General features: G+C 44.4%; 1 protein-coding gene and 1 long non-coding RNA gene across 3 annotated transcripts in view; one reads left to right on the forward strand and one right to left on the reverse strand.

Moving 5' to 3' along the window:
• Positions 1-17,663, forward strand: part of ARHGEF18 (Rho/Rac guanine nucleotide exchange factor 18) — a 328,222-nt gene that overhangs the window by 87,890 nt on the left and 222,669 nt on the right. Inside the window, exon 3 of the mRNA XM_056570400.1 lies at positions 5,671-6,083. Coding sequence (XP_056426375.1) covers positions 5,671-6,083 — 413 coding nt within the window. The remainder of the gene's footprint in view (positions 1-5,670; positions 6,084-17,663) is intronic.
• Positions 1-17,663, reverse strand: part of LOC130367731 (uncharacterized) — a 126,508-nt gene that overhangs the window by 1,116 nt on the left and 107,729 nt on the right. The gene's annotated exons all lie outside the window — the stretch shown is intronic.

The raw sequence follows: 17,663 nt of genomic DNA on the forward strand, positions 1-17,663 counted from the left end.
ATAAACATTTGTAACTTAAAGGGGTACTCCGGTGAATTTTATTTTTATTTTTTTTAAATCAACTGGTGCCAGAAAGTTAAACAGATTTGTAAATTACTTCTATTAAAAAATCTTAATCCTTCCTGTACTTATTAGCTGCTGAATACTACAGTGGAAATTATTTTCCATTTGAAACACAGAGCTCTCTGCTGACATCCCGAGCACTGTGCTCTCTGCCGACCTCTCTGTCCATTTTAGGAACTGTCCAGAGTAAAAGGAAATCCCCATAGCAAACATATGCTGTTCTGGACAGTTCCTAAAATGGACAGATATGTCAGCAGAGAGCACTGTGCTCGTGATGTCAGCAGAGAGCTCTGTGTTTCAAAAAGAAAATAATTTCCGCTGTAGTATTCAGCAGCTAATAAGTACAGAAAGGATTAAGATTTTTTAATAGAAGTAATTTACAAATTTGTTTAACTTTCTTGCACCAGTTGATTTAAAAAAAAAAAAAAAGTTTTTCACCGGAGTACCCCTTTAACTACCTAGATTCAAGACAGCTGACATATACTGCATGCGAGTGGTCAGTGCTTGTTGTTTCTACATGGCCCTGTGACATAACATAATGTTATAATTTTAGCAAATTTTGCCAAGGTGTATCCAGAAAACTCTTTAGTCATATTAATAAATATTAATACTGATATATATATATTTATATATGGAGTAGATAACGCAGCACACCAAATGACATGAAAAACATGTGGTTTTTATTTCATGATGCAGCAGACTGTATGTTTGGCTGTAAATATATATATATATGTTAATGATATGAGTAATGTAATAATATAATGGTTGTGGACCCACTGTGTTGCCCAACTGGTATGGCTTTGAACCACGCTCAGGTAGTCTCAGAAGTACCCTCTAAGTTTTCACCCTTTATCCTCCTCAAGGATGTGGAAGCTGTTAGAGGGTACCAGGTCGCAGTTGGGCAGGCGACAAGAATACGCAGGTAGGAGGCATCGTTGGCTCAGGCACAGCAAGATAAAGTCCTGGGGTAGGTCATGGGCAAATTGCAAGACTCCATAGTCAGACACCAGCAGAAGTCAGTGACCCTGCTTTTAAGCCCTATCTGGCCATGTGTGTAGTTAAACTACATAAATGATAATGACAGATTTCCTTTAAAGGGACTCTGTCACCTCTACCCATCTTTAAACTAAATAGATTAAAAGACTCTGATTCTAAATCTGTCATTTTTAGCTTTCTACTTACCGTATTTTTTGCCGTATAAGACGCACTTTTTCTTCCCCAAAACTGGGGGGAAAAAGTTGGTGCGTCTTATACGGTGAATACACCCCTATCATGGCGGTCCCTGTGGCCATCAACAGCCGGGACCCGCGGCTAATACAGGACATCACCGATCGCGCTGATGCCCTGTATTAACCCTTCAGACGCGGCGATCAAAGCTGACCGCCGCGTCTGAAGGGAAAGTGACACTAACCCGGCTGTTCAGTCAGGCTGTTCGGGACCGCCGCGATTTCACCGCGGCGGTCCCGAACAGCCCGACTGAATAGCCGGGTTAGTGCTTACAGGACACCGGGAGGGACCTTACCTGCCTCCTCGGTGTCTTCTCCGTTCAGGGATCCCCTGTATGGCCGGCACTCTCCTTCATCGTCATCACATCGTCGCGTACGTGCGTCGGCGTGCGTAACGACGTGATGGCGGCGACGGAGAGCGAGGATACCCGGCCGGCAGCAGAGACGTTCCGGAGCGACGGGGACACGGCGACAGCGATGGAGCGACATCCAGGGCAGTGGTGATGGGTCCGGAGCGGCGGGGACACGTGAGTATTACCTCCCATGCAGTGGTCTTCAATCTGCGGACCTCCAGATGTTGCAAAACTACAACTCCCAGCATGCCCGGACAGCCAACGGCTGTCCGGGCATGCTGGGAGTTGTAGTTTTGCAACATCTGGAGGTCCGCAGGTTGAAGACCACTATTGGGTTCAAAATCTTTATTTTTTTAGATTTTGCACCTATAAATTGGGTGCGTCTTATACGCCGATGCGTCCTATAGGACGAAAAATACGGTACTTTTATTTCCCTGCTTTAAGCCTACAAATGGGGCATACTGATGCATAGAGCGGACTACTTGTATTTCCATGCTATAAGTCTGCAAACATAGGAATCTAAGAGGGTACAAAGATAAAAAGTTACAGATTTTAATGCATTCACTGATAACTTTACAATAGGGAAGTCTCTTAATGTTTGATATCTTACGAGGAAAAGCCTCCTAATGTAAAATGAAAACTATACCAGTATCTTCAAACACTGTTACTCTGTGTGTTGTTTAGCTTACTAACCAAACTTGTATTCTAATTGTTTATATTTGTCCCATAATAATTCTTCGGATGTATCATTGATTTAAATACCAAATGTTGTCTAATCAAGATTGACACCAGCACATGTGAATCGGTAACGACCAATAGGGGTAGAAGGTAGAGTTTATAATTTGCAGTTGCTACATGAGAAAGTATGCAATATTATATTATAGATACAACATCATAAAAGAAGAAATATAACTTTTATCCTAAGAGGCAAAAAAGGTAATCCGGAAAAAATAAATAAATCACAGTATGTATACACCAATCATCTACAACATTAAAACCTAATGGTACCAAGTTGAAGGGAGGCCCCCATAGATTGTATCTGGTTTTGTTTTTAGCACATCCCAAAGATATTAAAATTTCTTGCACATTATCATACAAAAAGTAGCCAATGCAATTAGTGATCACCATTGCCATGAAGGACTGTGCTTACTTTGCACTATGTTGAGGTAGATAGTACATGTTAAAGGGGTACTCCACTGAAAAACATGTTTTTAAATTAACTGGTGCCAGATAGTTAAACAGATTTGTAAGTTACTTCTATTTAAAAATCTTAAAGGGGTACTCCGCCCCAGACATCTTATCCCCTATCCAAAGGATAGGGGATAAGAACATCTGATTGCGGGGGTCCCGCCGCTGGGGACCCCCGTGATCTCTGCAGCGCCACCCCACCGTCATCACTACAGAGCACACTGGCTCTGTGCGTGCTGATGGGGCGATGCAGGGGATGGAGCATCGTGACATCATGGCTCTGCCCCGTGATGTCAATCCATGCCCCCTTAATACAATTCTATGGGAGGGGGTGTGATGATTGCCACACCCCCTACCATAGTCTTGTATTGAGTGGGCGGGATGTGACATTACGGGGGCAGATCCGTGACATCACGATGCTCCGTCCCCTGCATCGCCCCATCAGCACGCACAGAGCCAGTGTGCTCTGTAGCGATGATGGCAGGGTGGCGCTGCAGAGATCGCGGGGGTCCCCAGTGGGACTTTGGATAGGGGATAAGATGTCTGGGGCGGAGTACTCCTTTAACCCTTCCAGTACTTATCAGCTGCAATATGCTCCACAGGTTCTTTTCTTTTTGAATTTCCTTTCTGCCTGACCACAGTGCTCTCTGCCGACACCTCTGTCCATTTTAGGAACTGTCCAGAGTAGGAGAAAATCCCCATAGCAAACCTATCCTGCTCTGGACAGTTCCTAAAATGGACAGAGGTGTCAGCAGAGAGCACTGTTGTCAGACAGAAAAGAAAAGAACTTCCTGTGGATCATACAGCAGCTGATAAGTAATGGAAGGATTAAGATTTTTAAATAGAAGTCATTTACAAATCTGTTTAACTTTCTGGCACCAGTGGATTTAAAAACAAAAAAAATGTTTTCCAGTGAAGTACCCCTTTAAAGTAACATCAGCATGAATGTCAGGACTAAGGTTTCTCAGCAGAGCATTGCCCAAAGCATTACACTGAATCTGTGTCTTACCGTCTTCCTATAATGCATCTTCGTAACTTCTCTTCCCTAGGAAAACAACACGCATGCCGCATGCTATCCATGATTTATCAAACCAGGCCCCTTTCTTTCACTGCTCCATGGTCCTGTCCTAATGGTCATGTGCTGAGGTGGATAACGGTCAACATGATCACTCTGACTTGACTGCCGCCAAGTAGCCGCATACACAGAAAGCTGTGATGAATTTTTTCTTCCAACAGCATTATTTTTTATTCTTTTGCCATTTTGCAGTAGGGATTGGACAAGAAAGGCCAGGCTTTGTTACTCCTGTGCATCAATAAACTTGGTCACAAAATACTCTTCTAGTCAAAGCATCTTGTCAAACTCACTCAGATCTTTCTCATCAACTTCAAGATGTTACCTAAAATATTTCGTAACGGGTTCCGCTATCTCAAATGATTCAGTTTTATATACTTTATCAGTGGTTTTATTGATCTTGTCTGGCAAGACAAAAAATAACATTTAAAGGGGTCAGGGTGCCTTAAAAATAGAAAATAAGCATCATTGTCCCTTATCCCTCACTGCTATTGTCCATTGCCTGGAAATGTACGCTCAGACAATTGGGTCGCTGGATTGCTTATGTAGCCCTATACTTTTATCAATCAGCTGATAAAGGAGCATACCGTATATACTTGAGTATAAGCCGAGTTTTTCAGCACGATAAATCGCTACTCTCGGCTTATACTCGAGTGAACTCTCCGCCTGTCAATTCCTTCTCAGTGGTCTTCAACCTGCGGACCTCCAGATGTTGCAAAACTACAACTCCCAGCATGCCCGGACAGCCAGCGGCTGTCCGGGCATGCTGGGAGTTGTAGTTTTGAAACATCTGGAGCTCTGCAGGTTGAAGACCACTGCAGCCTTCGTCATAATCCAGACCCCCCCCCCCCTTTAGTTTTCTACTCACCTCCCCTCGGTGGGAAGGAAGGGTGAGCTGGTGCGGGCCATCTATGCTGCAGGGACCGTCCGGTGGGGAGAGTTCCGGGCTGTCCATCTTCACCGGGAGGCCCTCTTCTCCAGGGGGTCTGGATGATGACGAAGGCAGCAGTGGTATTCAACCTGCGGACCTCCAGATGTTTCAAAACTACAACTCCCAGCATGCCCGGACAGCCGATGACTGCCCGGGCATGCTGGGAGTTGTAGTTTTGCAACATCAGGAGGTCCGCAGGTTGAAGACCACTGATGAAGGGGTTGACAGGTGGTGATGATGAAGGGGGGGGGGGGATGATGACGGGGTGATGGTTATGATGACAGGGTGATGATGACAGGGTGATGATGACGGGGTGATGGTGATGATGACGGGGTGATGATGACAGGGTGATGATGATGAGGGTGTTAATGACGGGGGTCTGGATGATTACATGGGGGGATGACGTATTTCCCACCCTAGGCTTATAGTCGAGTCAATAACTTTTCCTGGGTTTTTGGGGTGAAATTAGGGGCCTCGGCTTATATTCGGGTCAGCTTATACTCGAGTATATACGGTATGCTTTTTGTCAGCTGATTAATGGGCTTATTAGACAGGGTGATTGTTTAGCCCTTAATAGCCCAATGTAACATGTTAGTAGTTTTGATCAGTTGGTGTCCGGGTGCTGAGAGTTTTTTCCTCAGTGCGTCCCTCAACAACCCACTGATCAAAACTTCTGAAATGCCAGCATGATATGTCACAATTTTTTAAGGCACAATAGCACCTTTAAACATTCTCTGCCCCCCAAAGAAAATACCTTTTATGTTATGACTGATCGATATAGATACAGTAGAATACGTATCTCTTACATTTATAAACTCTAAGTTTTTCTGTGTTTAGGATGACCAGTCAGTCGATTTGGAGAACTGCTACAGTGATACAGTGAGTAGCAATGAAGATTTACATTCTCTGGACTCTTCACTTCTTGGGACTGAATATTACAAGGATCTAATAATGACGGACAATAAAAATACTGAGGAAACTCCCAAACCTGCAGCTGCATTTTGTGTTGCTAGTGGATCTAATATAAGCTTTGACAATGGAGAAGTTGTAATCACTTACACCAAGCCTTTCCTCTGTCCCTTGAATCTGGAAACCAGAACTACCTCAGAGACTCAAACCAATATGGAGGAGCAATCTCAGGAAGACTTGGCAAGGGAACAGGGAGCCATCCCTATTTTAGTAAGGTCGCTTTCAACATCTAGGCGGCATAGCTGGGATGATGCAGTCTCGCCAACAGATAGCATTCGCAGGTAAGAGATAGTGTAAAACTTTTTCCTAAGATTATTTAATTCTGTATTGGGAAACTGTAGGTAATGCTAGTTAGGATAACATAGTAAAAGAGGAAATATACACACAGCAAGAGACAATTACATCAATCAATATGACCATTAATCCATTATGTAGACTGTGGAATCATATTAAAGGGGTAGTCCAGTGAAGTGTATATATATATATATATATATATATATCTGAAGGTCCAAAGCCACCACACTACCTGGATATGTTCCCTGTAAACTTTCCGGCCTAACATGCATGACTCATGAGGCCCCTGTTGTCTTCTCTGACTGCTTGATATTCTTTGCCTTCCTTTCCTCCCCTTGCGTACATCTCCCCAGCGATCATTGCAGCTCTGCAAGCCAGCTTCTGCTCTAAAGCAGCCCCCACCCTCCTGCTTTGAGCAGGTTCAGTGTCTGATTTGCTAAGTTGCACATACCTTTCAGTGCTCAGCACTAAAGAGAGCATGACTTATCAGTGCAGGGCAGAAATCACATGGTCTGTGCCACTCAGGAGTGTGGGGGCTGCTTTCAGAGGGTGATTTGGACAGAGACAGAGTGGATGGCTTGATTATGTCATTCTCTCACTTCATGCATGTAAGTGACAACCATACATTAGCTATATAACTTATAGCTATATAGCTAATGAATGATATACAGACAATTAAATAGGTTGATAAGAGGGAAAGGATGGCTGATGAGAGGGAAAGGATGGGCTTTGGGTTTAGTTCCCCCGAGTACAAAAATGACAAGTACCCTTTATTTGGTAGCAGAAACAGAGCTAAACAGGTAAGACTGATGATTAGGCTGGTGGACTACAAATCCTAGTGCACATCAGCATACAGGGAATTATACAGTATGCATTACTTAGTGGGAGAAAGTGCACTAAACTAATTTTTACCACAGATAAAATAAGGCCTGGTGCCTACTTGTAGCATTCAGTAAAGTTCCTGTATTCACAGTTTAATAGAGTTTAGCATTTAGTTTGGATGCAGCATTGCAAATTTACCCTAGCAATGGGGGTCATTTTTGTGCCACTTTTAACAAAAGGGCACCATTTTGCTGCAATTGCAAAAATCATGGGCATCGATGCTAGAAAATCTGCCACAAAAAAAAAAAACTATAGTAAATACATGGTAACATGACTAAGCTAATGCTGAATTATCAGACGTTCTGTATCTAATTTGGGAAACTGAAGAATAGCAAGAGCCACAGCACCAAACTGGAGACTCCGGATCCTGTGTAAAAGAACTAAAGTGTTTTGGTTCCCAAAAGCTTTTGGGAACCAATAAACTTTTGCACAAGACCCAGAGTCTCCAGTTTGGTGCTGTGACTCTTGCTATACTTCTGTTTACATATCCAGAATGGCTGTCTAGACAACTACGTGCACATTGGATTGGTCCAGTGCAGTCTTTTTCACCTTTGCTGTAATTTGGGAAACCAGTAGTTTAGGGTCTATTGGTAGATCAATGGACAAAATGGAAACTGCGAGATTAAAGGATTATTACAACATATAGATAGTAAAATAAAAAATAAAAAAACACAAAAAATTCTTAAAAAATAAGGTTAGCATAAAAAACAAATTTAAACAATAATTCAATGTCTAATGACACATTTCCTTTAAGCTGACCATACAATAGAGATTTCGGTTTTCATTTAATATACACTGCTCGAAAAAATAAAGGGAAAACTAAGATAACATGTCCTAGATCTGAATGGATGAGCTAATCGTATGAAATACTTTCATCTTTACATAGTTGAATGTTCTGACAACAAAATCACACAAAAATTATCAATCAAAATTTAATTTATCAACACATGGAGGTCTGGATATGGAGTCACACTCAAAATCAAAGTGGAAAATGACACTACAGGCTGATCCAACTTTGATGAATTGTCCTTTAGACAAGTCAAAATTAGGCTCAGTAGTGTGTGTGGCCTCCACGTGCCCGTATGACCTCCCAGACCTGGACTAAAGCATCCACCAACTCCTGGACAGTCTGTGGTGCAACGTGGCGTTGGTGGATGGAGTGAGGCATGATGTCCCAGATGTGCTCAATCGGATTCAGGTCTGGGGAACGGGCGGGCCAGTCCATAGCATCAATGCCTTCCTCTTGCAAGAACTGCTGAGACACTCCAGCCACATGAGGTCTAGCATTGTCTTGCATTAGGAGGAACCAGGGCCAACCGCACCAGCATATGGTCTCACAAGGGGTCTGAGGATCTCATCTCAGCACCTAATGGCAGTCAGGCTACTTCTGGCAAACACATGGAGGGCTTGCCACCCCACACCATTACTGACCCACCACCAAACCAGTCATGCTGGAGGATGTTGCAGGCAGCAGAACATTCTCCACGGCATCTCCAGACTCTGTCACGTCTGTCACATGTGCTCAGTGTGAACCTGCTTTCATCTGTAAAGAGCACAGGGCGTCAGTGGCAAATTTGCCAATCTTGGCGTTCTCTGGCAAATGCCAAACGTGGACCTGTAGACATCGGGCCCTCATAACACCCTCATGAAGTCTGTTTCTGACCATTTTAGTGGAATCATGCACATTTGTGGCCTGCTGGAGGTCATTTTGCAGGTCTCTGGCAGTGCTCCTCCTGCTCCTCCTTGCACAAAGGCGGAGGTAGCGGCACTTATGCTGGGTTGTTGCCCTCCTACGGCCTCCTCCACGTCTCCTGGTGTACTGGCCTGTCTCCTTGTAGCACCTCCATGCTCTGGACTCTATGCTGGCAGACACAGAAAACCTTCTTGCCACAGCTCGCATTGATGTGCCATCCTGGATGAGCTGCACTACCTGAGCCGCTTGTGTGGGTTTAAGACTCCGTTTCATGCTACCACTAGAGTGAGAGCACCACCAGCATTCAAAAGTGACCAAGTGGTCTGTGGTCACCACATGCTGAACCACTTCTTTATCGGGGGGTTTCTTGCCAATTGCTTATAATTTCCACCTGTTGTCTGTTCCATTTGCACAACAGCATGTGAAATTGATTGTCAATAAGTGTTGCTTCCTGAGTGCACAGTGTGATTTCACATTGTGTTGTTTAGGTTTTCCCTTAATTTTTTTGAGCAATGTAGAAGATTAACAACAGAAAATAGCCACCTGGTCAATCTAGTCTGCCTAAATATAATTTCCTTTATTTTTATAAAAGACTAGATATATGTTTATCTCAGGCATGCTTAAACTTACTTACTGTGGACTTACACCTTAGTTCTTGTATTGAGTTTCTTATTTAAAACACTTCCCTTCTGAAACGTATTTAACCCTTTTAACACATTTTAAGGTTTCAATCATAACCCCCATTTTCCTTCTTTCCTCCAGACTATGTATATTAATCTATACTTGATAAGTTTTATGCTTAAAGGGGTAATATAATACATTGAAACTTATCCCCTATCCAACTGCTGAGACCCTCAACGATCTCCAGAACAGGGCCCTGTCTCTTCCATGCACTGTCTATGGGAGTGTTGGAGATACCTATGTATAGTTCTTTGAAACTCTGGGGTGGACCCATTTGAACCCTCTACCTTATGTAACCTCGAACGAGCAAGTTTCCCTAAACATTGGCCTCTGAAAACCCTAGAGCTAAACCCTCATGACTTAAAGGGGTACTCCGGTGGAAAACTTTTTTTTTTAAATCAACTGGTGCCAGAAAGTTAAACAGATTTGTAAATTACTTCCATTGATAAATCTTAATCATTCCGGTACTTATTAGCTTCTGAATACTACAGAGGAAATTATTTTCTTTTTGGAACACACAGCTCTTTGCTGACATCACGAGCACAGTGCTCTCTGCCGACATCTCTGGCCATTTTAGGAACTGTCCAGAGCAGCATATGTTTGCTATGGGGATTTTATCCTACTCTGGACAGTTCTTAAAATGGACAGAGATGTCAGCAGAGAGCATTGTGCTCGTGATTCAGCAGAGAGCTCTGTGTTCCAAAAAGAAAATAATTTCCTCTGTAGTATTCAGCAGCTAATAAGTACTGGAAGGATTAAGATTTTTTAATATCAGTAATTTACAAATCTTTTTAACTTTCTGCCACCAGTTAAAAAAAAAGTTTTCCACCCCTTTAAAGCAATGCTATGTACAAACATATGATAATTATAAAAGCCACCTTCTGGAAAAAAAAACTGAGCAAAAGCAGCTATTTAACCCCCTGGTTTGGCGGGACTTCCCGCACCAGGACGTACTTTTACGTCCTGTGTATAACCGTGAGCATCGGAGCGGTGCTCGCGTCATACATGGCAGGTTCCGGCTGCTAGTAGCAGCTGGGGACCCGCTGGTAATGGCCGACATCCGTGATCGCGCGGATGTCCGCCATTAACCCCTCAGATGCCGTGATCAATACAGATCACGGCATCTGCGGCAGTGCGGCACTTTGAATAGATCATCCAGCATGGTGGCCGGAGGTCCCCTCACCTTGCTCCGGCTGTCTCCCGGGGTCTTCTGCTCTGGTCTGAGATTGAGCAGACCAAAGCAGAAGATCACCGATAATACTGATCCGTGCTATTTCCTATACATAGTACTGAACAGTATTAGCAATCACATGATTGCTATAGATAGTCCCCTTTGGGGACATAAAAAGTGTAAAATAAAAGTTGAAAAATGTAAAAATAAAAGTGAAAAATCCCCTCCCCTATAAAAATGAAAATTGTCAGTTTTTCCCATTTTACCCCCAAAAAGCGTAATATTTTTTATAAACATATTTGGTATTGCTGCGTGCGTAAATGTCTGTACTATCAAAATATAATGTTAATTATCCCGTAAGGTGAATGGCGTAAACGTAAAAAAGAAAAATTTTTATATATGCAAATGTGGTATCGATAAAAAGTACAGATGACGGCGTAAAAAATTTGCCCTCATACCGCCCTATATATATGGAAAAATGAAAAAGTTATAGGTTGTCAAAATAGGGCGTTTTTAAATTACTGATTTTGTACAAAAAGTTTTAGATTTTTTTTTAAGCGGCACAAAAATATAAAAGTATCTAGCCATGGGTATCATTTTAATCGTATTGACCCACAGAATAAAGAACACGTGTCATTTTTACCATAAAGTGTACAGTGTGAAAACAAAACCCTCCAAAATGTGCAAAATTGTGGTTTTCTTCTAAATTTCCTCCCTAAAAAAAAAATTTGGGGGTTCGCGGTACATTTTATGGTAAAATGAGAGGTTCCATTACAAAGTACAATTGGTCCCGCAAAAAACAAGCCCTTATATGGGTCTGTATATGGAAATATAAAGGAGTTATGGATTTTAGAAGGTGAGGAGGAAAAAACGAAAACGCGAAAATAAAATTGGCCTGGTCCTTAAGGTGAAAATGGGCTTGGTCCTTAAGGGGTTAAATAGTCAGCGACTGCCTAACCCCCATCAGTGTAAGTATTTTCTCTATTACTAATTTTTGTAATTCCACAGTTTTTCTTTCTTTCACTTCCTTTCAGTTCTAAACATACTGGGGGAGATTTATCAAAACTTGTCCAGAGGAAAAGTTGTTGAGTTGCCCATAGCAACCAGATAGCTTCTTTCATTTTTAACAAGGCCTCTGCAAAATGAAAGAAGCGATCTGATTGGTTGCTATGGGAAACTCAGCAACTTTTCCTCTGGACAGGTTTTCATAAATCTCTCCCACTGTTTAGAATGTCAGGTGCTGCAAAGAGATCGCGGGGGTCCCAGTGGCGGGACCCCCGTGACCAGGCATTTTATCCCCTATCCTTTGGATAAGATATCTAGGGGAAGAGTACCCCTTTAATACGACAAATTGATGGCCTGGGCTTCTGCTTTGATCTTTAGTTGGACTTCTGTTGATAGGCCATAAATCTGTTGTTTGGCACAAAAAAACATTACAATTATTAGTACTATGACTGCATCTGACACCAGCCAAAAATCAGCATCCAGCATATCAGATCAGAATTTTATACATATGTCTTGTGGTTAGTGTCTTACAGTCATTTCAGATCAGGACTCATTTCTGGCAAATCCTGCGTGACACCTTTGCAAAAATAAAAAAAGGCAAATACCATCACATGACTTTATCTGTGACCTAATTTGTTTTGCTTAACAGTTCGTTAATTACAGTAGATCTTAAGCAACTTCTGTATTACATAATGCAGATTTCTACCTCGCCAAGATTGTCTACCTTTGTTCTGGACTGTTAAATAGTTTGCACCTCCTGCTGCTCTCGATTTCCAGATGACCTTATATTTTTATGTAGGACAGGTGGACTTCTGAAATGTGTGATGAGACCACCCAACTTGAGAGAGATCATCATGAGTGACCCCGCGAGCATTTGCTTACCTTGTAAAATGTATTGAGGTCATAAATAAATGCAGACTACATGGCTTTTATAGATTTTTTTTAGTTTGCACTACAGAAAACCAACAGATATTTCTTAAAGGGGTATTCCGGGCAAAAACATTTTATCCCCTATCCAAAGGATAGGGGATAAGATGTCTGATCGTGGGGGGCCCGCTGCTGAGACCCCATGCGACCTCCCTCATTCTATGCGGGTGCTGAATCTCCACTTTCGGAAACCTCCGGGTTTACGGGACTGGGGACGTGACGTCACGCCACGCCCCCTCCATTCATGTCTATGGGAGGGGGCGTGACAGCATCACGCCCCCTCCCATAGACATGAATGGAGGGGGCATGGCGTGACGTCATGTCCCCGGAAACCCTGAGTTTTCCGAAACTGGAGATTCAGTACCCGCATAGAATGCGGGTGCTGCAGGGAGGTCGCGGGGGGTCTCAGCAGCGGGCCCCCCGCAATCAGACATCTTATCCGCTATCCTTTGGATAGGGGGTAAAATGTTTTTGCCCGGAATACCCCTTTAATACTTCCGATTCAATGCATATTTTTTGATCTTGTCTAGGTCATTTCCTTTCACTATATCAATAATTTATAATAAGATGCAGTATTATGCTACTGTACAATAAGTTGCCGTTCATGTGTGGATGCGATCCAGGCATGGATATAGCAAAGGAATGTATCAGAATGGTTAGATTCCCATCACTATGTATTTTGACGCAACTTTATATTGATCTGAGCTATTTTTATCAATCCCCTCCTTTTAAGGTGTGCTCTGCTTCTCTCTAGAGTCTGCCTTGTCATATTCAAGCCCCTGAAATGCAACAGGGGTTGGAAAAAAAAACAGAAATAAGCCAGGCCTCAATAAAGGAGGATGTTTGGGTGGAGGAAAGAAAGGAACACAGAGTGAAATCTTAAGGGAATCCCTGGCAGACATTTAAATATGTGACAGTAACAACGTTAAAGTGTCAGTAGTTTAAAAACAACTGTATTAATGAAAATGACATGTTTATAAAATTGGCCCCACCTAGAAATAACATATAGCATGTACTAAATAGAGGTGCTATTTGTTCTCTAAATGCACAGGACAAGCCAATAAACAAATGTATGTAAAGAGAACCTGGAACCATTGATTAAAAAAACGTCATATCACACTATTTTATTGGTAAATGGGTGTCCTACAGTTACATTGTATATTCCTCTGTATGGACATGCAGAACTTAACTCTTTTAATCTGAATAATTAAAAAAAAATAATGCAAGTGTTAAGCTATTGATTTTACATCTTGATGTGGCGTCTCCTGGTGTTATTTTGATTTTCTTTTCAGAACATGTTTTTTAATGTGCTTAGCGCCTCTTCTAGTGCATCAATTTCTCTTGGCTGCCCTATATAGTAAGGGCCCTATTACACAAAGCCATTATCGGACGAATAGGGCCAGTGGTCAACCAATAAACGAGTAAATGCTCGTTTGTTGGCTGATTGTTTAGTTTCACTCTGCTTAAAAATTGCTGTTTGTTGGCCACACATCTTCCCAGGTAATATGGGATGTGCAGTAGATAAACAAACAAAACAAAGGGCTGCGCAAATAAACTAGCAATTGTTTGTGAGGCCCGTCCCCTCTCAATCCTTGGGCTTTGTCATAGGCTCTGTAAACAAGCACCCATCAATAAGATCAGCGCTCATTCACACAGTGCATCAGCCCATGTAAAAGTGTGGTATCCCAGCACCAGTAGCTGTCCCATGGCTTTGGACTGTCACGGGCAGCTTGGCAGCACAGGGCGTTGGGCCCACAAGTTCTGTTCTGTTTATGTATGTACTGTAATATCAGTGTAATATATTTTCTTAAATTAATTTCATTATTGTTCTATGTATATATGTTTTCTATGTTATTGTGCCTTTAAGGGTATTACCCATGAGACCCTGTAGTGAATGCCATGTGAACCTGCCTGCCAATGAGACCCCAAAAGTCTCCCCTGTATAGTGAGGTGCAGGGGACGAGATAGTCAATTCACTGCTGGTACTAGTCCAGTTCTAGTCTAGTGGCCTAGTGGCGCCTGAGCAACAGCGTTGTTACGCCGAGCGCTCCGGGTCCCCGCTCCTCCCCGGAGCGCTCGCCACATCCTCGCTACTGCAGCGCCCCGGTCAGATCCACTAACCGGGTGCGCTGCGATACCGCCTCCAGCCGGGATGCGATTCGCGATGCGGGTGGCGCCCGCTCGCGATGCGCACCCCGGCTCCCGTACCTGACTCGCTCTCCGTCGGTCCTGTCCCGGCGCGCGCGGCCCCGCTCCCTAGGGCGCGCGCACGCCGGGTCTCTGCGATTTAAAGGGCCACTGCGCCACTGATTGGCGCAGTTGTTCTAATCAGTGTGTTCACCTGTGCACTCCCTATGTATACCTCACTTCCCCTGCACTCCCTCGCCGGATCTTGTTGCCATTGTGCCAGTGAAAGCGTTTCCTTGTGTGTTCCTAGCCTGTGTTCCAGACCTCCTGCCGTTGCCCCTGACTACGATCCTTGCTGCCTGCCCCGACCTTCTGCTACGTCCGACCTTGCTCTTGTCTACTCCCTTGTACCGCGCCTATCTTCAGCAGTCAGAGAGGTTGAGCTAGTGGATACGACCTGGTTACTACCGCCGCTGCAAGACCATCCCGCTTTGCGGCGGGCTCTGGTGAATACCAGTAGTAACTTAGAACCGGTCCACTAGCACGGTCCACGCCAATCCCTCTCTGGCACAGAGGATCCACCTCCTGCCAGCCGAATCGTGACAGTAGATCCGGCCATGGATCCCGCTGAAGTTCCACTGCCAGTTGTCGCCGACCTCACCACGGTGGTCGCCCAGCAGTCGCAACAGATAGCGCAACAAGGCCACCAGCTGTCTCAACTGACCGTGATGCTACAGCAGCTACTACCACAGCTTCAACAATCATCTCCTCCGCCTGCTCCTGCACCTCCTCCGCAGCGAGTGGCCGCTTCCGGCCTACGACTATCCTTGCCGGATAAATTTGATGGGGACTCTAAGTTTTGCCGTGGCTTTCTTTCACAATGTTCCCTGCACTTGGAGATGATGTCGGACCAGTTTCCTACTGAAAGGTCTAAGGTGGCTTTCGTAGTCAGCCTTCTGTCTGGGAAAGCTCTGTCATGGGCCACACCGCTCTGGGACCGCAATGACCCCGTCACTGCCTCTGTACACTCCTTCTTCTCGGAAATTCGAAGTGTCTTTGAGGAACCTGCCCGAGCCTCTTCTGCTGAGACTGCCCTGCTGAACCTGGTCCAGGGTAATTCTTCCGTTGGCGAGTACGCCATACAATTCCGTACTCTTGCTTCCGAATTATCCTGGAATAATGAGGCCCTCTGCGCGACCTTTAAAAAAGGCCTATCCAGCAACATTAAAGATGTTCTGGCCGCACGAGAAATTCCTGCTAACTTGCATGAACTCATTCATCTAGCCACTCGCATTGACATGCGTTTTTCCGAAAGGCGTCAGGAGCTCCGCCAGGATATGGACTTTGTTCGCACGAGGCGTTTTTTCTCCCCGGCTCCTCTCTCCTCTGGTCCTCTGCAATCCGTTCCTGTGCCTTCCGCCGTGGAGGCTATGCAAGTTGACCGGTCTCGCTTGACACCTCAAGAGAGGACACGACGCCGCATGGAGAATCTTTGCCTGTACTGTGCCGGTACCGAACACTTCCTGAAGGATTGTCCTATCCGTCCTCCCCGCCTGGAAAGACGTACGCTGACTCCGCACAAAGGTGAGACAGTTCTTGATGTCAACTCTGCTTCTCCACGCCTTACTGTGCCTGTGCGGATATCTGCCTCTACCTTCTCCTTCTCTACCATGGCCTTCTTGGATTCCGGATCTGCAGGAAATTTTATTTTGGCCTCTCTCATCAACAGGTTCAACATCCCGGTGACCAGTCTCGCCAGACCCCTCTACATCAATTGTGTTAACAATGAAAGATTGGACTGTACCGTACGTTACCGCACGGAGCCCCTCCTAATGTGCATCGGACCTCATCACGAAAAAATTGAGTTTTTGGTCCTCTCCAATTGCACTTCCGAAATTCTCCTTGGACTACCGTGGCTTCAACGCCATTCCCCAACCCTTGATTGGTCCACAGGAGAGATCAAGAGCTGGGGTACTTCTTGTTTCAAGGACTTTCTTAAATCGGTTCCCAGTACTCCCTGCCGTGACCCTGTGGTTCCCCCTGTAACCGGTCTCCCTAAGGCTTATATGGACTATGCTGACGTATTTTGCAAAAAAAAAGCTGAGACTTTACCTCCTCACAGGCCTTATGACTGTCCTATTGACCTCCTCCCGGGCACTACTCCACCCCGGGGCAGAATTTATCCTCTGTCCGCCCCAGAGACTCTTGCTATGTCTGAATACATCCAGGAAAATTTAAAAAAGGGGTTTATCCGCAAATCCTCCTCTCCTGCCGGAGCTGGATTTTTCTTTGTGTCCAAAAAAGATGGCTCCCTACGTCCTTGCATTGATTACCGCGGACTTAATAAAATCACGGTAAAGAACCGCTACCCCCTACCTCTTATCTCAGAACTCTTTGATCGCCTTCAAGGTGCCCACATCTTTACCAAACTGGACTTAAGAGGTGCTTATAATCTCATCCGCATCAGGGAGGGGGACGAATGGAAAACTGCATTTAACACTAGAGATGGACACTTTGAGTATCTGGTCATGCCCTTTGGCCTGTGCAACGCCCCTGCCGTCTTCCAAGACTTTGTTAATGAAATTTTTCGTGATCTCTTATATTCCTGTGTTGTTGTGTATCTGGACGATATTCTGATTTTTTCTGCCAACTTAGAGGAACACCGCCAGCATGTCCGCATGGTTCTTCAGAGACTTCGAGACAATCAACTTTATGCCAAAATGGAGAAATGTCTGTTTGAATGTCAATCTCTTCCTTTCCTAGGATACTTGGTTTCTGGCCAGGGACTACAAATGGACCCAGATAAACTCTCTGCCGTCTTAGATTGGCCACGCCCCTCCGGACTCCGTGCTATCCAACGTTTTTTGGGGTTCGCCAATTGTTACAGACAATTTATTCCTCATTTTTCCACTATTGTGGCTCCTATCGTGGCTTTAACCAAGAAGAATGCCAATCCTAAGTCCTGGTCTCCTCAAGCGGAAGACGCATTTAAACGGCTCAAGTCTGCCTTTTCTTCTGCTCCCGTGCTCTCCAGACCTGACCCATCCAAACCCTTCCTATTGGAGGTTGATGCCTCCTCAG

Source organism: Hyla sarda, chromosome 1, assembly GCF_029499605.1.
Source record: "Hyla sarda isolate aHylSar1 chromosome 1, aHylSar1.hap1, whole genome shotgun sequence".
Classification (NCBI taxonomy): domain Eukaryota; kingdom Metazoa; phylum Chordata; class Amphibia; order Anura; family Hylidae; genus Hyla; species Hyla sarda.